The sequence below is a fragment of the Pleurodeles waltl genome, chromosome 2_1 (genome assembly GCF_031143425.1).
Source record: "Pleurodeles waltl isolate 20211129_DDA chromosome 2_1, aPleWal1.hap1.20221129, whole genome shotgun sequence".
In the NCBI taxonomy this organism is placed as follows: Eukaryota; Metazoa; Chordata; class Amphibia; order Caudata; family Salamandridae; genus Pleurodeles; species Pleurodeles waltl.
Window position 1 is genome coordinate 750352266 of NC_090438.1, and position 26439 is coordinate 750378704.

The following is a 26439-nucleotide window of genomic DNA, read 5'->3' on the forward strand; positions in this document are numbered from 1 at the left end:
GTGCCCAAAACGCATAGGCTATAATGGAGAGAAGGGGGTGCCCCGGTTCCGGTCTGCTTGCAGGTAAGTACCCGCGTCTTCGGAGGGCAGACTAGGGGGGTTTTGTAGGGCACCGGGGGGAACACAAGCCCACACAGAAATTTCACCCTCAGCGGCGCGGGGGCGGCCGGGTGCAGTGTTAGAACAAGCGTCGGGTTTGTAATGAAAGTCAATGAGAGATCAAGGGATCTCTTCAGCGCTGCAGGCAGGCAAGGGGGGGGCTTCCTCGGGGAAACCTCCACTTGGGCAAGGGAGAGGGACTCCTGGGGGTCGCTTCTGCAGTGAAAGTCCGGTCCTTCAGGTCCTGGGGGCTGCGGGTGCAGGGTCTTTTCCAGGCGTCGGGACTTAGGTTTCAGAGAGTCGCGGTCAGGGGAAGCCTCAGGATTCCCTCTGCAGGCAGCGCTGTGGGGGCTCAGGGGGGACAGGTTTTGGTACTCACAGTAGTAGAGTAGTCCGGGGGTCCTCCCTGAGGTGTTGGTTCTCCACCAGCCGAGTCGGGGTCGCCGGGTGCAGTGTTGCAAGTCTCACGCTTCTTGCGGGAGTTGCAGGGTTCTTTAAAGCTGCTTCTTGAAACAAAGTTGCAGTCTTTTTGGAGCAGGTCCGCTGTCCTCGGGAGTTTCTTGTCGTCGTCGAAGCAGGGCAGTCCTCAGAGGATTCAGTGGTCGCTGGTCCCTTTGGAAGGCGTCGCTGGAGCAGAGTTCTTTGGAAGGCAGGAGACAGGCCGGTGAGTTTCTGGAGCCAAGGCAGTTGTTGTCTTCTGGTCTTCCTCTGCAGGGGTTTTCAGCTGGGCAGTCCTTCTTCTTGTTGTTGCAGGAATCTAATTTTCTAGGGTTCAGGGTAGCCCTTAAATACTAAATTTAAGGGCGTGTTTAGGTCTGGGGGGTTAGTAGCCAATGGCTACTAGCCCTGAGGGTGGGTACACCCTCTTTGTGCCTCCTCCCAAGGGGAGGGGGTCACAATCCTAACACTATTGGGGGAATCCTCCATCTGCAAGATGGAGGATTTCTAAAAGTTAGAGTCACCTCAGCTCAGGACACCTTAGGGGCTGTCCTGACTGGCCAGTGACTCCTCCTTGTTGCTTTCTTTGTTCCCTCCAGCCTTGCCGCCAAAAGTGGGGGCTGTGGCCGGAGGGGGCGGGCAACTCCACTAAGCTGGAGTGCCCTGCTGGGCTGTGACAAAGGGGTGAGCCTTTGAGGCTCACCGCCAGGTGTTACAGCTCCTGCCTGGGGGAGGTGTTAGCATCTCCACCCAGTGCAGGCTTTGTTACTGGCCTCAGAGTGACAAAGGCACTCTCCCCATGGGGCCAGCAACATGTCTCTAGTGTGGCAGGCTGCTGGAACTAGTCAGCCTACACAGACAGTCGGTTAAGTTTCAGGGGGCACCTCTAAGGTGCCCTCTGGGGTGTATTTTGCAATAAAATGTACACTGCCATCAGTGTGCATTTATTGTGCTGAGAAGTTTGATACCAAACTTCCCAGTTTTCAGTGTAGCCATTATGGTGCTGTGGAGTTCGTGTAAAACAAACTCCCAGACCATATACTCTTATGGCTACCCTGCACTTACAATGTCTAAGGTTTTGCTTAGACACTGTAGGGGTATAGTGCTCATGCACTGGTACCCTCACCTATGGTATAGTGCACCCTGCCTTGGGGCTGTAAGGCCTGCTAGAGGGGTGTCTTACCTATACTGCATAGGCAGTGAGAGGCTGGCATGGCACCCTGAGGGGAGTGCCATGTCGACTTACTCATTTTGTTCTCACTAGCACACACAGGCTTGTAAGCAGTGTGTCTGTGCTGAGTGAGGGGTCTCTAGGGTGGCATAATACATGCTGCAGCCCTTAGAGACCTTCCCTGGCATCAGGGCCCTTGGTACCAGAGGTACCAGTTACAAGGGACTTATCTGGATGCCAGGGTGTGCCAATTGTGGGATCAATGGTACATTTTAGGTGAAAGAACACTGGTGCTGGGGCCTGGTTAGCAGGTTCCCAGCACACTTCTCAGTCAAGTCAGCATCAGTACCAGGCAAAAAGTGGGGGGTAACTGCAACAGGGAGCCATTTCTTTACACTGGTGCTGCACTGGACCTTGCCCCATAATTAACCTAACTACAGAAGAACAGTCCTGTAAGTCGCGACCTAGCACCTGTATGCAGTATATGTTACTTTCCCATAGGATAATATTAGAGTACCAGACGCTGAAAAGCACCCTCTGCACCCAGATGCCCCAGAGCCGACAGAGGTGACCTGTTAGTACTGCCTTGGACCTTGCCCCATACTTACCTTAAAGTCAAGAAGAACAGTCCTGTAAGTCGTTGTCAAATACCTATTTGCAATATAAGCTTCTCTTCCCTTGGATAACGTTACTGCATTAAAGTTAATTCAAGTGTATTGCTGTATACAAAACTACTAACATAAAAGTACTTCCCCAATACAGAAGTTCTTGGTGTTAAAAAATATATATAAAATAGATGTTATTTTTCTAAATTGGTGTGGATCTCCTTTCTGAGTGTGTGCCACTTACTGACTATGCAGCAAATGTCTAACACTCCCCTTTGACTGGCCTAAGCTGCTCGACCAACCTCCACCAAAAGAGCACTTGGGATTTTTAAGGAAAGCTCTGTCCACACTAAGGGTATACCTGGAATCTTTACATAGCATACCTCTTTTTGGTATACTATCTAAAGAGCCAACTTCCTACTACTAGCATCGAAATAACTTGCACAAGTCTCTTTGACAAAGTCATAAGATTTAAGGAATAATGTCTCCCATGATGGAAGTTTATATTGTGTTTTACTAATTCTCACTTCTTGCATCCCGTTAAACATTTGGCCTTAATGCAGCAGGGTCACTCCGAATTGTGTGCCGTTTTTGCTGAACCCTATTTTTCCTGGCTAGCGATCTCTGTGCATTTTATCCCTGCTAAAGTGCCTGTGCTTCTCCTTTCAACACAATGAAACTGACATACCCCAAATTAGCATATGTAATTTAGCTACAAGTCCCAAGTATTTGCTACTTAATGATACACAGGGCATGTAAGTTAAAAGTCACCAGTGAGCTGCAGCATATATTGTGCCATCCAATGCAGTGACAGACAAACATGACTGGAGAATATGTCCTTAAATGTTAAATGCGTCATTACAGTGGAAAGGTCCAAAAGGCTATTTTTGCTGTAGAGGGGTTAGCTGTTCCATAGGAAAGCATTATGATACAATATTAAGTTTGTTATCTCCCCCTAGGAAATAGCTACGGAAATACTTCAAGGACTCTTTTTAACAGTTAAATCAAGTTTAATGGTAAAGTAGAATTTTGTCTATTACAGAAAAGATACTTTAGAAGTTACCTTTTACCTGCCTAAATCTTCTAAGACCTTTCTGTGCCTTCCAACTGCCACTTGGCAGACAATGGCTCCCATGTTGTAAGATGTGAACAGCTACAGGTGCAAACAGGCTGTCAGGAAAAGAATCGGAATGTGATAGAATATGAAGAAGAGGCTGGAACGATCACCTTGACATTAAAGTGTCAATTCCTGCTTGAAAATCAAATCCTGCCGTGCAGGCCTCCTGGAGGTTTTCACATGATTCTTGGGGCGCACTTCAAAAAGCCCTTACCTGTCAGGGCCAAATGTTAGCTGACACTTGGGCAGGGCCCTTCTCCAGCCAGCCAGTCAGGCCTCAATTACAGTGCGATTCTCTTTGAAATTAGAGTGTCACAGACTGTTTAACAGGTCTGCAGGATTTACATTTAACATTTAAGAAGCACTTCAAAGAAAGGAAACACTCTGTATGCATAAACTGTCTGGTTGTTGAAAGCTCAGCTGTGATTTTAGCAGACATCATTCTCTGAGTTTGTTGGAGGTACAGACACTGCCTAAAATTGTGTTTGATGGTGAAAGTCACCAGGATTATAGCAGTACACTCCCCGCATCTAACCCAGCCTTCACAGCCCACGTTTAGTGTGGCCAAAGACTTCAGCTATCTTGAAAATGCCCAACGTGAGTAGAGTTAGCCCTGGGAAACTTTACCCATAGTTTAGGGTGTCCCGGGGTCATTCCTAAATACTATATTGTACCAGGCATAAATGTGGCACCCCTGGCATCCTCTTCAGAACACTTCTGGACCTGAGGAAGATCAGAAGAGGTCTGAACTTGCTGTCTCAAACATGAAGAGCCTAGAAGACAATACCTCTTATACCCAGGACAAAGAAGTGAAATCCAGGGTTTATAAGGCTGACCTTCTGCTAAATATACAGGGACACAACAAGCTACAAGAGGTCTTTCTCTGCAACTGACAAGCTGATCAGTGGCACCTGCTTGCCACCCTAAGAGTCTTTATGTGCCCCCACTGAGGTCCTGGTGGGCTTTAGAAGAGAATTCCTGTTGCAGATTGGGACTAAAGGAAATAAGAACAGAACTCAGAAAGATAAAACATTTGACCAGGATGAAGCTTGTTAGTATATCTGACCCACGCTCCAATGCAGTCAGTCTCGAATTGGCGACCATTGACTATCATTCATAATTTTGGCTTCTTGGTCTTTTTTCTACTTAAAACTTCGAAATTCATCTCTCTGGTTCACCTTATTAGCTTTTTGTCATTTTAGTTTCATTAAGTTTATTACATTTTAATCTATTTAATGGGTTTTGGGATTTTTATTATTTTTCATTTCATCTTCATTACTGTTTTTAACATCGCTTCTATATTACGTCTATCTGCTCTGTGCCACAACTACCAGGTGGTGGAGCTCAGGTTTATTTGGTAACTTTAGTGGCTAACCAGACGAGACCTGTGGTTATTACCTGATGTGTATACCTACCCACCTCAAGTAATATCTCAATTTCTTACACACACCTTTTAAATATTATCTTTTAATCATTAAAATGCATCTCATGTGTAGAACATTTGTCTTCTTTTCGCATCCCACCGAAAAGGCCTTTTCTGTAATAACTGGGCTAGTATGTGGTGCTTCTTGTGTGCATTGTGTGCCTTTCATAGGGGACTGTCTAGCATGTATGTTCAAACTGTGAAGTACTTCAAAACTGCACTAAAAGATTGGTAACATCATAAAACCCATTATTAGCTTCCTATGGATTTGTTTCATCAGCTGATATATAATACACATTACAGAAGATTATTTCTTTTTTGAGAAAGTTGTGAAAACAAGCATATCTCAAGCAGAAATGACAGCAAGTACTAACACCACAGTACAACACATACTAGCTCATCTTTAAAAATACCTACATCGAAGAATGCAGCAAACATATCATCAGATTCTGTGAACATATCAGGAGCCAAAATCTTTTTCTGTGTTGTACCTTAGAAAAGGAAACAAATGTTAAAATGAAAGCCATTCAATCAGATTAACGTGGTTCAGATTATTAACAACTACACAGACTATACATCTTCAAGAATAAATTATGGTTATTTTTAGTGTGGTTGAACATGATCTAATTTCAGCAGCAACTGTCTTCTGAACTAGCCACATTACCATGCATGAATCAACACATGAACAGGAAGTCTTAGCAACTGAATATTGTGAAGATTACCCCCACTTCAGAAGAAAGGCATGAATGAAATGCATCCACAATTTCACTGGTAAGGAACACAATGCTGATAATGTTCTGCATCATGACATGTACATTATGTATGTTTTCATAATTTAAAATGTGTATATTAAACTCTCTGGTTCGCAGAGCATCAATCCACAAACTTCATGCACACTAGTCATATTCAATTAAAAAGGGAATGATAAATTGTGTACAAAGGAAATATTATGTACTTGTATTCCTATTCCTCGTTCTCCATCGAAGGTATCATTGTTGTAGGCATAGTTACTCGTCTGCAGATGTGCAGGGACTTGAAGTACTTTTAAACATCTAATATAAAACAAAAACACACACAATCTCCTTCCTTTATAACCTCCCCCCCCCCCCCCCACACACACACACACAAAGGCGTTTAGTACAGCAATCAGTTCTTTCAACAACGAGACAAACAGTTGATTTATTCACAATAGCATAACACATTTTAGGCATATGTATATATACACACTTATTTTATATAAATAAAAGATAATGGTACACATATTCATTACGTAGGAACTGGGGAAACACTGAAGCAATTGCACATAAAAGGCATGATGTGGTTATGGATCTGATGGCTACCTCAAAGGTGCAATGGCAAATTTTAGCTCTTGCATTGCTGCCTGTTTAACTTTGCTTTTCTCATTTTCTTTTTTTCTTTCACTTAAAGAGGATTAAATATACATAACCCATTTGGCACTAGTGACAATTTAATTTCGAATTGAGGCAACTTATTATTTTTCTTTCATAAAAATATTTATAATGTTGTAAACTGCTCAGAAATCATGCAAATGGTAGGACTAATCTAAAGTTTCTATCTATCTATCAATGAAGTCCAATAAGAGAGATTAACCAATGAGTTGAATGTTATTGTTCTTAAAGAACAGAATGCTTCCACTGAAAGATCTTGAAGGTGGTAGTTTAGAAAGGTACAAGGATGCAGAATTAATCAAGACAACTAGAATGTTACTGCTATGCTGCATAAAATAATTCTGCATAAAAAAAGGAGAATCCGGTAGCATTTTGTAAAGTGTACTCATTATCCAACAATAAAAAATGGTAAAAATAAAAGATCAGTACTATAGTGTCTATTTTAATATCTAAGGTTGTGCCTTAAAAGCTTCTGGGTTGGGCTCACAGACCCACTACTGTGATATGTCTAAATATTGCAAAGATTTTCCTGAGCAGTCTCCGAGTTACCCCAAAGAAAACATTCTAAAGTGGTATTTATTTAAAAAATTTCATGGGAGCTTCTGTCGTGTCAAGAAGGATTATATTAAGAATTTATTTGCGGCTTAACAATGCCTTCAGGGTTCGGGCTTCTGTTGGTCCCTTGCATTAATTGCTGGAGGCGCAACATTGCATCCGAGAGTCTGGCTTTTGTCTCTCTTGGATAAACACCATAAAGTGCTTGCTGGGAGCTCAACAAGGACTCTGGAGGTTGGGCGTCTATCACTCGTCGGAGGACTCAATAAAGAATTTACTGGTGGCCCAATAGTACCTTCAAGGGTTAGGCCTCCATCACTCCAGACTGGAATTCCACTAAAACCTGCATGATAGGAATGCCTCCTTTGTCCAGACATACAAGCCTGGAAGTATTCCCCCAATGAAAATAAAAAGACATTTAGAATTTAGAGAAGCAGGAAATAGCTGATTGTTTTAAAAACCAAGACTTAAATGACTCAAATTACAAGTCAATACAAGTTTTATACACAGCTTCAAAAAGCAGTGACACACATTCCCTTTGCTTGCTGCACCATGCTTAAAGCGCCCCTACATGCCTCTGAGCTAAGTCTGGAGCAGATCTCCACGCTTCACACATGAACCCAAAACACACCACTAAGCAGCAACACCCCAAGCAAACAACCAACACACTTTTAAGACCATGCACAATAAATGGAGTAGCTACTTACTCTACCAAAAAGAATAATAGTACAAGTCTTACCAAAAGACAGAACATTCCTATAGAAATGCTAAAATACATCATAACCAAATACCTGCACCTTTTTAAGTGGCTTTTTTTTCACAATGAAATAAAGCTACAGAACAGGTATGGACAGAGAACCACGTCTGATAAACACCCGGGTTTCAGAAGGCAAATCAAGTTTGATTTGGTCTCCTCTGCTTTCCCTTTACCTGCATGTCTTGAACTTATTACCTTAGACTACTGTAAATGCGGCAAGTGCACCCTTACAAAAGAAAAAGCATTCAGTACCCTTGAATAGTAACTAATTTTTTTTAAATGGCGAAGTACTACCATTATTCTGTTCAGACACAAGGCTGTGCTTGGCTTTCATTGCAGCCTCAAACGTATCCACATTTTCTCTTTCATAGGCCTTCACATCTGCAGTTACACGCTCCAGGATGTCATCCGGGGAGGCAGAACGGCTGCGTGCACTGCTATGAGGGCTGCTTGGCTCTGAAGGCACTGACATGCAACTGTCTTCATTCTGATACCGGTATTTCTGTAAAGGGAAGGTCAGAGTAACATCATTAGAAATAGAAGCAAACATGAAAAAACACTTTCAAAGATAAAAATGCAGATGCCATAATTGCAATCTGGCTGAAAAAAGATACCTCTTTTATTAAGAAAGACAGGACTTACTGGAGCAAGTTCAAGGGGTATTTGGCCCACACATACCTCACTTGAATAAGAGGACTTCACCACCCCCATCGTTCCTCAGGTCAGGAGGTGCCCTTCTTGACACAGGCCAGGAGGGGGTGTGTCCTAACTCTAATGTGCTGGAAAGCACCCTCTACAATCCCGCAGCACCGGATGTACCCTGGTGAAGCCCGGGCCAAGGGCAGGCCCATCTTGCACCCATCATTGCCGGAAGGAGGCTAGACTGGGCTACCCCTCTGACATATTTAAAACTCCTACCTTCCTTGTGTTGGTCACTTTAATTTATTCCTGAACTGGGCAGAGGAAAAAGGTATGTGTCCTGGTGAAGTCTGGGTCAAGGGCAGACCGGTCTAGAGCTCGTCACTACCCAGAGGAGGCTGGTACCCCTCCCCTCATTGTACGTGTTCTTCTTAATGCAGTTACAGAACACGTGCATGTAATAAAATCATTGAGAGCCCAGATTACTCTCTTGGCAGAGTTCCAGAGCCTAGCAACTGCCCTTCTTCAGCAAATGGGCAGCTTGCAACCTGGGAATATGGCACCTGTGTCTTCCCTTTCAGATGTACTCGTACACAGCAGGATCTGCGGCTACCTTTGCCTACTATCCCTAAAATTTCAGAACAGAGGCGCCCGACAAAGCTGCACCTGCGGCAGTGCGGCTTGAAAGGACCCGCTCTTGGGGGTGAGCATCACCAACCCTTAGCCTCAACCCTTCCACAGCACACAAGATTAGATGTAGGGCACCTGGGGACAGAGTAGCAGAAGGGGTACCATCTTTACTCCAAATACAAGGGGGTTTCCCCAATTATGGTTCTTTCTCTAGTACCATGTTGGAAGCTGGCTCTCTATATAGTGCACTAAAATGAAGTTCACTGTGCAGAGCAATTGGTATTGCAGAGGCAAAAGTAGATGGGACTAATGCTCTCTCTGTGGTAGTGTGGGCGAATAGTCAGGCTTATCAGAGGGTAGTGCTAAGCGTTTGTTGTACTCACAGAGGAAATAAATGAGACACACACTTAAAGAATAAATCTGAGACCAATTTAGAAAAATAATTATTTTTATGTGTGTTTCAAACCCAAGAACTACGTAATCCGGTAAGTAACCTTTTAAGCATAGACACTTTGGAGCTTCAAAAATAGACAGTGCAATTTTAAAAAAGTTTTCTCAATGTTATCCGATGGAGGAAAAACAATGTTCAGCAAACAAAGGGTTAACCACAACTTACGAAGCCAATCTCAGGAAGTTAAGGTAAGTACTGGGCACTGATCAGAACCACACCAACATGTCACACCGGGAGGCTGGATGCAGAGATGCAGTAAGGCGTTGGGTGCCCACTGGTTTCCTACGGGAGACTGACCCCGTGACAGACGGGCTGCAGGCTCTGTAAAGCCAGACAGGGACAATAAATAGGTAGGTAGTAGACATGGGGTGCTTCGGGACGTAGGTGCACCTTTGGCCCTCTTCTCCTGTGTCCAGGGGCGCCAGGTGCAGGGGTGCCATTTAATGTTGGGTTTTCTCATCCGGGAGCACTCGTGGTCAGGGGGTCCTGTGAATTGAGGCTGCAGGTGTTGTGGGGGAAGTCCTGCAGGGGTGGACCCACAGTGGACTTGAGCTCTCAGGAGTCAGGGAACATGGTTGGCACTAATGACCCACCACATGTGGGGTAAAGGGTCACAGGTGCAGTGGCTGCTGTAGGTGGCAGGCTTTCTCTCACCACCAGGCTGGGAGAGAGGCGGCCTGCATGCAGGGGCTACAGGCGACTTGGATGAGTGGAAGAGGGGTGACACTCAGGCGGACTCTGGCTCAGGACAGCTGGGGAGACAGACTGGCACTGTTGGTGGGCTTCTTACCAGGTTGAGGTTTTCTGGTGCAGAGGTCACTTCAGGTGTCAGGTTTCCTGGCTGCAGAGTCCTTGTTGGATACTTTGTTGCTGAGCAGGTCCGCTGCTCACTGGAGTATGAGTCTTTTTAGAAGGCAGACAGGCTTCCTTGAAGCTGCAGTACGAGTCTTTTTGTGCGGTGAGGTCAGCCGGCAGGCCAAAAGGGCTGGTACCAAGTCAGCTGCTTTTCCTTTTCTGCGGGGTCAACTCTTCTTTGTCCTTCTTCATAGTTAGCCAGGATCTGAGTGCTAGGGTTTTGGGGTGCCACCTAAATACTCAATCTAGGAGTGCTAGGCTAAGGAGAAAGTCCAATGGGCTGCCCACCTAGTGGCCTAATTCCTTCCAAACAAGATAGATGAATGTGAAAAGTAGTGTCCCCTTCACCTCGTCCACTCCTCGTAATGTAACTAATTTTCCCACCTGTGCTGCCCCCAAAAGTGGGGTCAGGACGTAGGGGTTGGGGGGAGAGGCTGGTCATCTCCGCCATCTGGCGAGACCTGGGTCGTATTACAAAGGCGGCAAGGCCTTTCAAGCTTCCCGCCCTGGAATGTCCATCCTGCCTTGGAGAGGTCCCACCTCTGTCCAAAGCAGGCTTTTGTCTCAGGCCCTCGAAAGCACTGGCTTTCACCGTTGGGGGGGGGGTGGGCTCAGAAACATCTCTGGTGGCTGAACTGGTCCGGACCAGTCGGCACACTAGCAGTTGGTAGATTTTCAGGGGGCACTTCTAAAGTGCCCTCTGTGTGCATTTTTCTTTAAATAATTCCATCCCTGGGTTTATTATTCAGAGATGTTTGATACCAAACATCCCAGGATTCAGAGAAGCCATTGTGTAGCCATCGTGTAGCTAGGGAACTTGTAATGACCAGTGTCCAGCACATGCATTTAAAATGGATTCCCTGCACACTTACTATGGCTGAGATTCGACAAAGACATATCAGGGGCATATTTGCTCATGCAGATATGCCCTCTCATGTAATATAATGTACCCTGCCTTAGGGATGTAAGGCCTGCTAGAGGGATGACTTGCATACATTGCATGTAGTGTTTAGGGGACATGGTACACAGGCTGTGGTGCCATGTCATGTTTTCAATTTAGGAATTACCTTGCCACGCAGCCTGCAATGGCAATCTGCATAAGATTGGTGCTGGGTTCCTCAGAGTGGCACAAATTGTGCTGCTCCTCTGAGGGGCCCTCTTCAGTACCCATGCCCTAGGTTCCAAGGGTACCATTTACTAGGGACTTACAGGAGGCTGACGGGCCTGGTCATTTGGGGATCAAGTGATCAGGTGTCTTGTTTTAGGGAAGGAACACTGGCACTGAGGAGCTGGTTAGCAGGAACCCAGTGCACTTCAGTCAAAGTTGCATCTAAAACCAGGCACAAGGGGGGGGGTACTGCAATAAGAGCCCAGCTCCCTACATACCCCAATGATCCATCCTACTTGGCAGCAAAGATGCGGGGGCAGAGGAAGCAGCACAAGTTTATATGTATAAAGTCCCCAGGCTAAGAAGGGGGCCAGATCCAACTTCAGGGCCACTGGAGGTCATAGACGCCTCAAAAGAATGACTGGTATCGCCAGTGGGGAATATTTCTTCGCGATCTATGTCCCCTAAGTTGCAATCTACGAACTGGAATGTTATCAACTGGAACACTGCTGGTCTGAAAGAGAAAGTGGCTGACCCTGACTGTGGGACATTTATGGACGCTTTGATCTTTGTCTCTTACAAGAGACCTGGTGTAAGGAGCTGGTGTATGGACCGGGATACACAACCTTTCACTGTCCAGCTGTGCCACAGGGCAGGAGTGAGCCCGCAGGTGGCAATATAATTTGGGTTAGGAACTTAATAGCCTGTGCAATTAAGAGGCTCAATTTCGATACTCCAGACATTCTGGGAATCATGCTTGAGAGAGGTGGGTTCACCTTATACATCTTCAATGTATTCAACAGGTCTAGCGGGGTCAATCTATCACCATCTACATTGGAAGGGGCTATAGAAGTGTTACAACATGACATCCCATTAAATTGTTGCAGGAGATGGTAATGTTACCTTTGAACCTCTTGCCCCCCTTTGTTTTGATGCAACTGATAAGGAAGATGCAGCTGGGGGCATTCCACATCTAGACCTCGCCAGTCAAAAGGGGCTCCGTGGAGGCTAGCCAATCTTGGGACTCTCTCTCTGTCTGAGTTAGGCACTTGAAACGGCAGGTCTATTTCACACCACAGGGGTGCAAATACTTTTAAAAGGCTTACTTAAAAAAGCTTTATTGAATACATATTTTTACCTCTAAAAATGTGGGCCTCTGTGGTGGACATGAAGTTTGTTGAGAGGCACGATAGTTACCATAACGCACTTAGACTAACCATCACCAGTATTAGATTACAAGACCAGCCACATACCACTCCTAAAATGGTCGGTGAGTTGGGTCTTTCAGATAATAATCGAACACTTAAATGGCCTTCTGTGTCTCAAGGCACAAATGACCTGGCAAAGATTTTTGGGTTGATTGCTGATACTCTGGAGAAGATGCAAACTAGTACTTCTCTGGATTTTCCTGATTGATTTGTACACAATATTAATTATCCGCTTTACAAATATCTTCACGTACACCTAACTAAAGATGTGGAGAAGGCAAGCAAGCCCGAGATGTCTGGTTTAATAGCCAGTGTAGGGCTTTTTCAAAGAAAAACGTGTAACACTCCGAGCCCAACACTAGATGGCGGACTAATGCAAAGCATGTTTATCTGCAGCTACACATGCCGTTGAACACAAAGATCCTATCCCCAAAGCCAAATCATCGTGAGAACTAGGGGTGTGGGAGGTACTAGTAGAAGCAGCAAGGATGGAAAACAAACTTTTCTGCGGCATACTGGCACGTGGTAGTTGATTTGATGAGACGCATATTGATTTTCATCTTGAGCCCCAGACTTGGGTTCATCATTTTAACAAGCATTTGCAATGCAACGGGTCTCACAATTGCTTGAGTTAGAGCTATTGGTGGTGTAAATTCATAACTGGACTTTCCTTGCCACATAAACTCATCAACCCTGCCTCATAATTTGGTCTTTTCCTGCCACATAATTCCAGTGGCCATGCATATAACTAAAGCACATCCAGTTACCTTCGTCCTTTATCTGCAGCCAAAAAAGAAAATGTTGCCATTTAGCATCCTAATTTATATCTGCCATGCTAATTCCAATAAAATACCACTTTCATCACCCCACCATCAGAGTTGCTGGCTGGCTAATACGATTCACACAAAAAAAGACACAAGACAGCCATGGAGGAGTAACAAGAGGAAAACTAGAAGGGTCACCTAATTATATCAAGAGTGTTCAAATAGTCATAGTGTAATAAGGATGTTAAGTTGGCCTAAATCATGGTCATAACTGCAATAAGAAGAGATTAATAAAAAATATGAAATATCATATAAACTCAATAAAAACCTTTATCAGAAATAAACTTTTGGCATTAGACTGGAATGCTCAGTCACTCGAGGGGTTACCACAATGAAAATAGCATTGTAAAAAACATGTTCATGTAACTATATAGTTAACCCCTAAATGGCATAATCAGGGCTCGAAAAATCATAAAAATGTTACTAGACCTGCAGGTCGAGTAACTTAAATAATCTACTTGTAACGTACTTGACCCGTAAACAAGTCAAATTGTTAGATCGTGGGCAAATAGTTAACAGAGTCGCCTTTTTCTTAATTCTCACATATGATTGCACTTTCAAATATGTGAGCTCAGCATTTCTGCAGTACAAAAAAAAACTCTTTTGTTTGATTAAGTGGACTAAAGTTTGCTGCATGCATCACAGAAATCTAGCCCACATACCCATGAGGTCTACCCCACATAATCTAGCACTTCTTTTAGTTTACTAACAACACTGCCATCAGGGCAGGAGTGTTTCTCAGTTTGTTTAAACACTCCATTTTAATAAATATATTACTAAACCATGATGTGGTAACATATTGTCATCTACACACAGTAACTTTACAAGAAATGTCCAAAAACCTCTCAACTAACTCGCAGTTTTACTGATAAAAACTATATTGTGTATTAACAATCTGTGAAAACTGGGTTTCAGAAAACATATCCTTTGCAATCAACATGTATAGTATTAAGATTTGTTTTCATCCTATTAAAATATTTTTTCATCAAACAGAAATATAAAAAAGGGCTTTTACAACTACTGAAATATATTTTGAAATGTCTGCACAGTTGATTTAGATGTTGGGTGTTAGGAAAAACCTGACATCCTATATCCTTTTATTTTACATTCTAAGCAGCAGGTCACACAGTTCACTTTACAAAGTCCTAGAACTCTGCAGTCAGAAGGAAAATTAATTGTGAGAAAAACTGACTTTTGACCTCTGTCTGTGAACACAGAGCAAATGTGACATAAGAACAAGATGTAAAGGCACCTGTTCAGTGTCAACAGGACGAGTAAGTATTACAAATAGCTCGACCTGATCAAATTAGACTCACCAATGATTTTCGAGCCCTGATAACCACAAGAAAAACTAAATGACCAAAAGTAATGCAGTGTAACCATATATTTAGCCCCTATAGGGCATAGTGCATTACACATTTCAGGGCTAGCAGGCCTACTGCAATGAAATTACAAACTAGACTCTTAAAACACAAATTACTCTCAGTTGTAAAACAAATGTTCCAGCCATGAAAGGGGTTAAAAAGACACAATGGTGGGAGAGGTTATTATTTTGGGATCCCCACTAACCTAGTGTGGGGACCCTGGGAGAAAGAGCAGAAAGAGCAGGTTGTGGTGAACGTTTTGAAGGTGTTCCTACTGTCCTAGGACCACCACAGGCTGAGTTATGAGCAAAACTGTTTTGTAAAAGAATGCCCTGCAAAGCATTATGGGACGACCAAGTGCAGCGAATATTGTAGTATGTTGACTGTAATGCTCAGACCAGCCCCTGGAGGACACCACAGTAAAAATAGCATTTGTAAGAAACATGGTCATGTTATAATTAGAGCCTAGAGGGCATAACCACATGGAAACAGAATGGCAGATTGTTATGCAGTGTAACCACGTATTTAGTCCCTAGAGGGCATAGTGCCTTACACAAGTCAGGCGTAGCAAGCCTACTGCAATGCTAAAGCCCTTAAAAGACAAACTACTCCAAACTGTAAAACAAAAGTTCCAGCCATAAGAGTTTAATAAGTCTTTGACTGGTTGGAAGGGTTAATATTTTGGGGGGACCCAGAAATGACCTAAACAGAAGGAGTATGCCTGGCTGAATGTCTTGGTGGTGGTCCCATTGCCCTAGTATTATCACAGGCTGTGTTATGGGCAAAAATGTTGTGAAAAAGAATGTGTGCAAAGCATTATGGGTTGAGTTTTCCAGGGTGCAGTGTATAGTGTGGTATTGGATCTCCCGCTGTGCCGGGAGAGCCGCTTTGCAGATTTCTGTGTTCTTTAGTAAAGCACTTATCAATTACAAGAGTTTTTGAGAAACCTTTAGAGTACAAACGGGGAGAGCCAAAAGAAATTACTCTCATTAGGTAACAGTGTGACCAATGTGACCACCGCTACAATACCACGTTGAAGTTCGTGCTACTGGCTCTGTGAGCGCCATGAAGCATGAAGGGGAGAGACAAAAGAAAAAAACCATTTGCCCACTTTGAAGTATATCGGCAATCGTGCAATTAATAACAGGGTCAGCCTGCAAGGCGGTAACAAAAAACACCCCAATGCGGGACAAACGTAAAGCATTTACCAATGACATCACAGGAGTTTTGAAAGGCAAGCCCATAAACAAGTGAAAGTGATGGGCATAAGATGGGTGTAGTTAAAAGTCCACAGATAGATAACAGGTCAGAAAGCACTTGTGCGCTCGAAATAAAAAGGTTTATGCAGCCCTGAGGGCCACTGTACCACATAACTCCACAGTAGGGTTAGCCCACCCGAATAAGACCGATGACCAGCTAGATTTCTTGCTCAAAGACACTGTGGAGTGATTGAGGCTATTCATCCTAATAAAGTGCCTGGTCCTGATTTGGTGGAACGTGACCTCTATCTGCTACAGATTATTGTACGAGGGCTTACCAGAGCTGCGGGAAAACCCTGATGAAACCAAGCCAGTCTTGCGCTCATTGATAAAAGATAGTTGCAAGGAATATCAATGGGAACGAGAAAGGAGGGGAATCAAGCCCGATAGCCTGACTGATGCATTTCTAGAATTTACGCCTGCTCATGAATATGAATTATTTCTTGATTTATCCCTGGGTGCCTTGCAAAGCAACTTTTTTTTTTTTAAAGTGGAGATATGATATACTTCCCATCAAAAGATCTACGTAAATTGGGTCAGACAACAAATCTACCACTAGCAAGTGCAACAGGAAGATGAAACTCTTCACTACTTTGCCTTTTTCTGGCAGTGCTTACGCCCACCCAATCGGGAAATGGCCATTATGCAAGCTTTTGGGTTTTAGACAGCATACCATCGCACTCAGGTTGAGTACAGACACTAGTGAAGTAGTGGTTACTGCAGTATCCAAATCTATACATATACAAGCAGCATGGCTCATATGCAAATGGAGTGAAAGCAGAGGTGTGAATCTGGATGTTGACATGCTACTATGGAGAGTTTAGTTTTTTTTTTTTTTTTTTTTTTTTAAAGGAGCATATTTTGAGGTTTTATGTAAAAGGGTACCATCCAGCTTGTAGTTAGCACTGGAACTTTTTATCATTAAGAAATGGTAATGTGATATTCTTCTGAAATGGATCTGACATGTGTCTATTAAGTCTGCTATTCAATCTCCTGTACTGCACATGCACTTTGAGGAGGGTTTATGTTCTACCTTATACATTTTATATTTTGTCATTTATGGTTTGCCACTATATGCTGGAAATATATTGATTGTTTTTTGTGGTTTTATGGGTTTGTTTATCTGAACTAAACTGATGATGATGATGAAGAAAGGAGGTAGTCTTAAGCAGTGGAACACAGGCATCTAAATGCTTTGAGGGAAAACAAGCTAAAAATGACAGAACACAAATTTGCCAACTTTACGTCTTAAAAGAGAGTTATAAATGTAGAGAAAAACTATTTGCATGTCATTTTAGTTCACCATCAGGTGTATCTCCTTTGAATTAATTTCTGACTAGGGGCGGCATAAATTAAAATAAGGACATTGGTAACTTTCACATTTTTTACAAAACATCTGTAGAGATTAACATTTTCTATTTTTTAATAAAACTGTTTCATAAAGAGAAAAAACAAGAAAAGCAGCAGAAAGTCATTTTCCATAAAAGAGAATTTGGAATCTGCTACATACCGGTGTATGGCGAGTGTCTCAATGCCAAGGAGTTCTTGGTGTCTAATTACAACTTGAGGCTGAACACATAATCAGACAGGCCCTCAATATCAACTTTAAGCAGGAAGGACAATAATGGCCGACCTGTATGAGTAACAACTTCAGCTGTCACAGAGGACCCATCAAATTCTGAAGCAGAGAAAATGACCATGCCTAGGGTGGGTTGTGAAATCCTCAGGCTGATGGTTCTGGTTTGTGTTTTCCCTAAAAACCCTAGTGAGGCACCCAAGTGGTAACACAATTGTTTCTTACCTGTAGGAGTAGTTTTGGAGCTTGAAGAATTTTCTGGTTTCACATACTGGGCATTATCCCAGCACCTCGTGGTTGGGCCCAAAATTCTCCAATATTGTAGTGGTCCTTTTAAAAAAAAATTCTGCTGTTGCTGGGTGTCGATGGTCCCACCATTTGGAGTCCTATCCAGCCTCCTCCGGCATCATGCGCCTTCCCACGGAAGCTCCCACTCGTGGTCGCCTTCTTCAGATTCTTTTTTTTCCCTTATCTCCTATCTTCTAGGGGAGGACGGTGGGCCGCTTGAGATTCCAGAAAATTCTTCAAGCTATAAACTACTCCTACAGGTAAGAAATCATTTTATTTTCCAGCATGAATCTCTTCTGGATTCACATGCTGTGCATTGATTTTGTAGTGGTTTCTTAATCTTGTGGTGGATGGGATGAAGAAGATTGACACCTGAGCACTTTTTGTCCCACTTGAGCTCCCATGTTCATTTGGATATCTATGTAATAATGTCTAGCAAATCTGTGGACCAATGACCAAGTAGTTGCCATGTAAATGTCCCATAAGCGTATATTTGCAAGAAAGGCAATGGTAACTCGTTTTTTCGGAGTAAAGTGCACTCCTAGGTTAGAATTTAACTGTATTCCTGCACTTGCATGATATACTTGAATGGTTTGTGAGATTAATTTAGCAATTGTACCCTTAGTCACTGGGATACCCAGAATGCTGTCACAAAAGAAACAAATAATTGTTTTATTAGGCTGAGCGTATGCTTACGACCGCTTGTATACTTTTAAGTATATATCTTCTGTGGGATTCCAGCTATTTAATTTGTTAGTTTCAGTATCATTTAAAAATCCTTACTTGCTAGTGGTCAGTCATGCCTCTTTGTCCCTCCTTCTTCTGTATTGGAGCAGGGACCAACTACTGTATAATTACTCTTTGTCCTGTTTACCTGGTCTTTCGGGGGCTTTTTTGTTTTTTTTAAATGTTTCTGTTTATGCTCCTGTCCAGGGAACCATCCCTTTTCATTTGCTGAGCATTCTTCCTCTGAGCTTAGCTGAAAACAAGGCTATAAATCAGTCTGTTATCTTGGTCACATTTGGTCTTTGTGGGCTCTCTGTATCCTCTCTCAGCTGCCTGGCTTCCACCCTTCCTTGGCTTGGATTTTCTTTACCAAGTGTGTCTGCCTGTGTGCTGACAGGGCCAGTGCCAGGAACCCTGAACGCGGTGTCTGCCAGATCACCTCAGTTCTTGCAGTCAGCACACTCTGCTGCTCCAGTACTGGGACCTCAGGAACAGCTCCATCAGTGCACCTCAATTCACACACTACAGTCCCCTCAGGCGTGCCGGTGCAACCCCACACATGCGGTCTGCCAGCGCACCTCAGTTCTAGCAGTCAGTACACACTGCTTTTCCAGTATTGGGACCTCAGCGCAGCTCCATCAGTGCATCTCAGCTCACACACTCCAAGCCATTCAGCAGTGCCAGAACCCCACACGCTGTCTGCCAGAACACCTCAGTTCTTACAGTCAGTACACACTGCTGTTCCAGTACCAGGACTTCAGGCGCAGCTTCATCAGTGCACCTCAGTTCTACTTCGGCGAGGTCACTTCCTTTCCTATACTGGGACCCCGCTCACATGTAGTTCCATTACAGCAGCTCAATTCTAATATTCAGTCCCACTGCCAAGCCAATACTGGACCCAAAAGAACAAAACACAGCTCAGCCTGTGCACCTCAAGTCTAACATCCAACACTACTGTTAATGAGAACCACCACAGCGCCGCCAGCATCCGTCAATTTTAACATTCAGTGGACATTTCTTCTCAGTTCTAAGGCTCACACACAAGCCCTTCAGGACTCCTCACTTCTGTGGTTCAGAGGCAATGCCACTGCGATACTGGGCCCCACTCGCAGCTTCACCAGAGCACCACCAGGCTCACACTCAGCAACATTGGCACTCCCATACTAGGTGCCACACATAGCTCCATTGACATACCTCACTTCTGACCTTGTGTGCCAGTACTGCAGCCCACATTCAACTCTGCAAGTGCACCTCAACTAACTTGCAGCACCCCATTATTCCAATACCAGTCATTACACAGAGCTCCATTTCTCATTTCTCATCCATTGCCTTTCTGTTATTCCAGGACTAGGCTGGGACAAAGCTCTGTCTTTACCTCCCAATCCTGATCTGAAGCTCCCAAATACTGCTGTATTGGGGTTCACCTACAACTCTGCTAATGCACCTCCTGCTGTTCTGCAGTGCCCCTTGCTGTTCCACACTGACTTCTGTTTGGGGGTGTGGGGAGCCAATTAAATCTATTTTTCGCTGCCATATTTATTTTGGAGGGTCTGTTTCACCTATCTCACTCCTCTCTTTCCTTTACTCTCAATGTTTTCTTTCTCCACCCACTTTTTTCTTTCCAGCTCTTAAAATCCACAGGTTAACAGTTTTTCTCTCTCTTTCAACTGTTTATTTCTACTCCTCTATCTTTTTTATTTCCCTCTTCCTACCTCCTCTTTCAAACTCGCAAAAACATGGTTATTTATTTCTTTGTTTCACTCATCTCTTTTCTCTTCTTCAAGTGTTCAATCTTTCACTATTTTTAGATTGAGCGCCCAAGCGCTCTGACGTGTTGTAATTTATCTGTGGGCTTTCACCACACCAACCGCACGCCCATCACTATCACTCGCTGATGGGCTTCCCTTCCAAAAATCCTTTGTTATCATTGGTGAATGCTTTACATTTGTCCCTCCTTGGGGCAGTTAGTTTTGTTACCACTTTGGCTATTGACCATGTTATATGGATAATTTTAAGTTTGCCGTTCTGTTTGACTGCAAGAGAACTTCTTTTTCCTTTTCTAGCTCTCTTTCGCGCTCACGCTCATGGTGCTTTGAATTGGCTTGCTTATGTCAACTGTTTTACTTTTCATTTTTTTATTTATGTGGCAAGAAAAGTCCAGTTAAGAATTTACAACGCTAATAGCTCTAACTTGAGCAAACATGAGACCCATTGCATTGCAAATGCTTGTTTTTCTACTTGTCTTTGTTCTTTCCATGTAGTACATGAGTGCTCTTCGTGCGTCTAGTGGGTCGAATGCTTTTTCAGCTTGATTTTTTGGGTTCTTGGAAAAAACTTGGAATTTGAATCGTTTGATTTATATGATATTGTGAAATTACTTTGGCTAAGAACTGAGGATCTGTCCTCATTACTATTCTGTCTTGTGGACTTCTAGGCATGGTTCTTGGATTGTAAGCACCTGTAGTTCAACTCACTCTGCGGAGTGATGTCATTGCCACCAGAAAGGCTGTTTCCACTATGAGCATTCCTAGGTCATGTATGGCTGCGCTCAAGCGCTGCTTTCCGGACATGTTGGGATGTATCTGGGCTTTTAACAACACCCACATCATGCCCATCACTACCACTCGTTAGTGGGCTTGCCCTTCATGAATCATTTGAGGACACTGGTAAGTGGCTTACGTTTGTCCATCCTTGGGGAGGTTTTGTTACTGCCTTGGCCATCGCCCCTGTTACTTGGCTAATTGCACTTTTGCCTATAGGTTTGACTGTCAGCAAACTTCTTTTACCTTTTGTGTGTCTCTTCACGCTGATGTTCATGGTGGTGGTGGCACTGTGAATCGTCTCACTTATGTGAAACTGTTCTACTTTTCATTTTCAATTTATGTGGCAAGAAAAGTCCACAACGCCAATAGCTCTAACTCGAGCAAATGCAAGACCCGTTACATTGCAAATGCTTGTTAATAAAGCTTTGTGTATAGGCTTAGTTGTGCCAGTACTAGATTCTGGCTCCAAGTGGGTGCTGACACCCGTTTGGGTGGTGCTATTCTCTATGCTCCCCTCTAGAAAACGTTTTATGGCTGTTGTTCTGAAGAAACTTCTTCCTAAATGCCCTCTTGTGTTTGCCACAGTCGCTGCTAGATGTACGTTTAACAATGCATAAGCTAGTTTGCAGTCTAGTAGATGCATAAGGTATTTGAGGACTGTTGTGTCCTTTGTATTTGCCTGTAATGGGTCCATTCTTTGGCACCACATTGAGTATCTTTCCCATTTTGTTATGTGACATTTGTAGGAAGCTGGCCTGGTGTGTGGTGACATCCATGGTATTTGCACCTCATACCAGGTCCAGGCAACCCCTATTAGTTAGTGAGACACTGTCTAGGAAGTCAAGATTCTCTAGAGGTAGCTGTGGCGAGCAGCCAAAACTTATCTAGGAGGAGTGTAAAGCACTTGCAATTCCACAGCAGTCACACAGCAACTTATCTCACATGAAAGAAACCTCACAGTACCATATACTAAGGACTTTCAGGGGTACACCAGTATGCCAATTGTGGGGTGTAAAGTGTACCAAAGCAACCAAATTTAGAGGACAGAGCACAATTACTGGGGTCCTGGTTAGCAGGATCCCAGTGAAACATACTGATAAATAGGCAAAAAGTGGGGGTAACCATGCCAAAAATAGTGACTTTCCTATAACATTTTCTTGTTGTTGGCCTTCTTGCTTCTCTTAGAACACCCATTATTTTTCCCCCAAGCCTAAATACCCATACTCTAAGTCTTCAGGAGCAATGCTGCCAAACTGAAAGACTGTTACTGGATGGAGCACCGCTCCCCTTTGTATTGACAGCTGCTCGTGTTGGCTAAGTAATTTCTGGATGTTGTTCTGCACCATTTGAATTAGTTATGATGATCTGTACCATTTGTATTAGTTTTGAGTAGAACATTTGTCTTGCTCAAAGAGGGCAACAAGTATTAGCATCATCTTGTCTCATTTGCATCTGTGTAACAGTGATATCGAGATAAGCAAATCTCCCTGACCAGTTTATCACCAGAGCATTCCCCAGGGACTGGTGGTGTGGAGGTCTGGACCGAAGGTCCTGGCATTTTGTATTGTGACTAGATCTAATTCTTTTGTTTCCCATTGTCTGAATATAGGTTTGAGTACTGCTTGATTGAGTTTTCATTCGTGGGAAGATAATGCTTGCCTACTGAACTTGTCAGCTTGGACATTGTGTATTCCTTAAAGATGAACTGCTGTTAGGTACATTTTCCCTGATGTGCCCACCTCCAGATCTCCTGCGCTAGCCTTGATAGAACAAAGGATTGATTTGCGCCATATTGTGGATGTAAAACACTGCTGTAGTATTGTCTGTTTGGATTATAGAGTTCCCCCCAAAACTCTTTCTGAAAGGCTTTTAAGGTTAGGAACACAGTCTGCAGTTCCAGAACACTGATATGTTGGGACTGTTTCTTATTCCACCATACATCCCTGACCTTGAGTGAGCCCATACGTGCTCCCCAACCCATATGAGAGCCACCTGTAGTAATGGTTATTATTGTTGGAGTTGGTTGTGTAAAAGGGCTTCCTGTGTTAAATGCGATCTGTTCCACCCCAACATATCCTCCTGTATTTTCTGCGTGACAACCACTAGATCCTCCCAACTCCCTGTAGCTTGTGACCATTGGTTATTGTAGCCATTCCTGAATTAGTCTCATATATAGCCTTGCATATGGAATGAGAAGGATGCATGAGGCCACTTTCCCCATAATCTTCCCCAGAGTACTCACTGTCAGAGACTGCCCCTTCTGGTACAGGTGAGTTTCTTGATGAATGGACGCAAACGTCTTTTCACAGAGATATGCCTTTGCTTCTATTGAGTTGATTATTGTCCCTAGAAAGCTCTTTTCCTAGTCTGGGTTTGTTTAGGATTTTTCAGTATTTGTTGACTACCCTAGTTTGAAAAGTGTTGTTAACACCTCTTGTATATCTGTTTTGTATTGTTGAACGAGTTTGCTCTTACTAGCCAGTCCTCTAGGTAAGGATAAACAAGCATCCCTCGTCTTCGCAAATGTGCTGGTATTGCTGCTAGGCATTTTGTAAACACTCTTGTTGCAGATTTTATGCCAAAGGCCAGCACTTTGAATTTGTAGTGTGTTTTGTTCACCACGAAATGCAAGTATCTCTTGTGTTTTTGATTCTTTGGGACGTTGTAATCTACTGGTAGCTGCAGAATGACTTCCTGCAGAGTTGTCATTTTGAATTGTGTTTGTTTATGAACTTGTTTATGAACCGTAGATCTATTATAGGACATAGAGTTCCGTCTGGTTTTGAGGTTTGGAAATATTTTGCGTAATTTCCTTAACTGATCTCTTTTTGGGGACCCTTTCTATTGCTCTCTTTTCCAGCAACTCTACTTCTTTGACTAGGCGTGATGTTTCCGGATGTTGAGTGGCCCCCTTAGTGGTGGTGTTTTTTATCAGTTCTATGCAATATCCACATTTTATAATGCTTAAAATACAATTGTCTTATGTTATCCTTCTTCACTGCTGAAGGAAGTTTTTTATTCTGCCACTCATTGGTGTTATGCAAAGAGGTTTTCATGACTTGCTAAGTCACTTCCCAAAGGGGGCTGCTTCTCCTCCGTGAGGCTGTGTTCTTCCCTGTGCATGTCCCTGAAGGGGCTGGCGTCTCTGCGTCTGCTACTGCCACTGCTGTGAAGGTGCCTGGGCTTGGTTTCTGCTTTGAAACAACGGCTGTGATACTGTAACAGGGAAACCTTCTCTTTCTGTTTTTTTTTTCTGAGCAGTGGTGTTCCTCACTGTAGGATCCCCCGGAATTGCATCGATCCCATGGATTTTGCAGTTTTACTGTTTTTTTTCAGTTGCTGAAAGGTTTCATAAACTGTACTACCTAACAGTTGTTTCCCACTGAATTGCACATTAATAATGTTTACTGGAAGTTTTTGCTTGAAACCAGACACTCTCAATGAAGCATGGAGTTGTAGAGTTGTTCCCGCCATCATCTGGCGACTTGCTGTGTCAGCCGCATCTAGTGCCAACTTGAGACATGCATTTACAATATTTATCCCCTCCTCTACCAGAGAACCTGCTCTCTTGCTGTACTGTTTGGGCAAGTGCTTTATCAGCTCTGCCATCTCGTACTAGTGTTGGTATGCATATTTATTGAGAAGATAGAGTTGGCTAATCTCCACTGTGTAGTCACCCCTCTCTCCAACGTTCTGCCCCCGGAATCTCTGTTTTTGCTCTCATTGTCCAGTGGTGGTCCTGATGTTGCCCTTTTTCTAGCTGTAGCTGTGATAATGGAGTCAGCTGGCACGGTTCCCTTAATGTATAGTGATTGTATTTTTTTCTCTGCCCTCAGTATGACTGTTCTACACGTTGCAGGTTTCTTGAAGTCTTCTCTCCCTCGATCTAGACTGCTGGGTAACATTGGCAAATACTAGTTCTTGATTTGAGAAGACAGGAGAGTTTCCAATAGGAAGCAGGATTGTGATTATTTAACCTCTTTCGACGTTGAAACGTCTCAACTCCAATCATCTTTTGATGACAACGTCTTTTCGTGTGGTCAACCGCCACCAGTATCCTTGGTGTGGGACCTGGGGGACGGGGGAATGGGTGTGTGTGTGTGGGGGAGGAGGGGAACAGGTGTTCTTTGTGTCTTTGCTTGCCTTTGGTCAGTGATTTTTCTGCTCCAAGGCAGCTTTCAGTGTCCTAGACCCTGAGGTCTTAGTCTCTCCCCTGTATGTTTTTTTGGGGGTTACCTGAGGTCTTCTCTTTCGACTTCCAATGTTCCCTCTCGAAGATTACGATTCGCATCTCGACGGCCAAGCCTCCTTCTTCTGCCCCTTGAGTCACTTGACGGCCGCAGGTTTTTAAGCAACGGAGTTCACTTTTGGCTCTGCGTGGTGTAGTGGGCCTGCCTCTGTCTGTCTCTTGTCCTCAAGGTCTTCAGCTTAAAGCCTGCCCAAGTGTCGCACTTGTCCTTTTGAGGTCGATTGGGAGGCAAAGGAGACACACCTGATGGCTGTCTCTCTGTGAAAATTTGTGTTGCCACTTCGGGCAGAATTGGAACAGTGTGTTCTCCATATTAGGCAGGACAGGAGGCCTTCCCTTCTGGGCATTCTCTGATATGGTCTTGACGTATGTGATCGATTTAGTCTTCTCCAGTACCTTGTCGGTGAACTTCTTTGGTGTCTTTCTTGATGAACTTCATCCACAACTTCTTTTCGTCATAGTTTGGAGAGCCTTCAGCTATGCTTCCTGACCTAACGGCGGAAAATAAGATTCTGAAGACGGCGACCACGAGTGGGAGCTTCCAGGGGAAGATGTATGATTTCAGAGAAGGCTGAATAGGACAGCAAATGGTGGGACTTGTCGACGAAAAACAACAACAGAAAAAAAAGTACTACTACTATATTGGAGAATTCCAGACCCAACCACTGGATGGCAGAATTATGTTCAGCATGTGAATGCAGAAAAGATTCACGCTGCAAAAACATGTATTCTTTAGCCTCCTAAATAACATCTCAACATACACTACAATGCAAAATTGGCTGAGAGTCTGGAAGACAAACATAAAAGGTGTTGATCCTTGTAGGAAAGTGGATATTTACATATTATAGTTGAGAGGCCTCACCAAGTAATAACATCACAATGTTTGTCAGGTCCAGCTATGTTTGTTTGAAAACCCTTAGGTCAGTACTGAGTAGTTGTAGCACAGAGCAGTCAGGTTTAGACAAAGGAACAAGTGCAAAGCATTAAGGAGGTACTCCTTAATATAAGTTAAGAAAAAAGCACAATAAAAATCTAACACCAATTCATAAAAATAGATTGTATGTTTACCTTTAAATAGACACCAGAGCGATAAAAATCCATTAAGGGGAACCTGAAATATGCATTTTCAAATAAAACATTAACCA

General features: G+C 43.5%; 1 protein-coding gene across 9 annotated transcripts in view; it reads right to left on the bottom strand.

Annotated features, from left to right (window-relative positions):
* PRP4K (pre-mRNA processing factor kinase PRP4K) overlaps nucleotides 1-26439 on the bottom strand; it is a 361290-nt gene that overhangs the window by 264033 nt on the left and 70818 nt on the right. For all 9 annotated transcript variants that reach the window (XR_011199946.1, XR_011199942.1, XR_011199948.1 and 6 more), the window contains exons 6-7: nucleotides 7869-8076; nucleotides 5271-5344 (exon numbers count right to left, since the gene is read on the bottom strand). Coding sequence is in view for 1 of the 9 variants with exons in the window: in XM_069217572.1 (XP_069073673.1) it covers nucleotides 5271-5344; nucleotides 7869-8076 (282 nt within the window). In the remaining 8 variants the exon portion in view is untranslated. The remainder of the gene's footprint in view (nucleotides 1-5270; nucleotides 5345-7868; nucleotides 8077-26439) is intronic.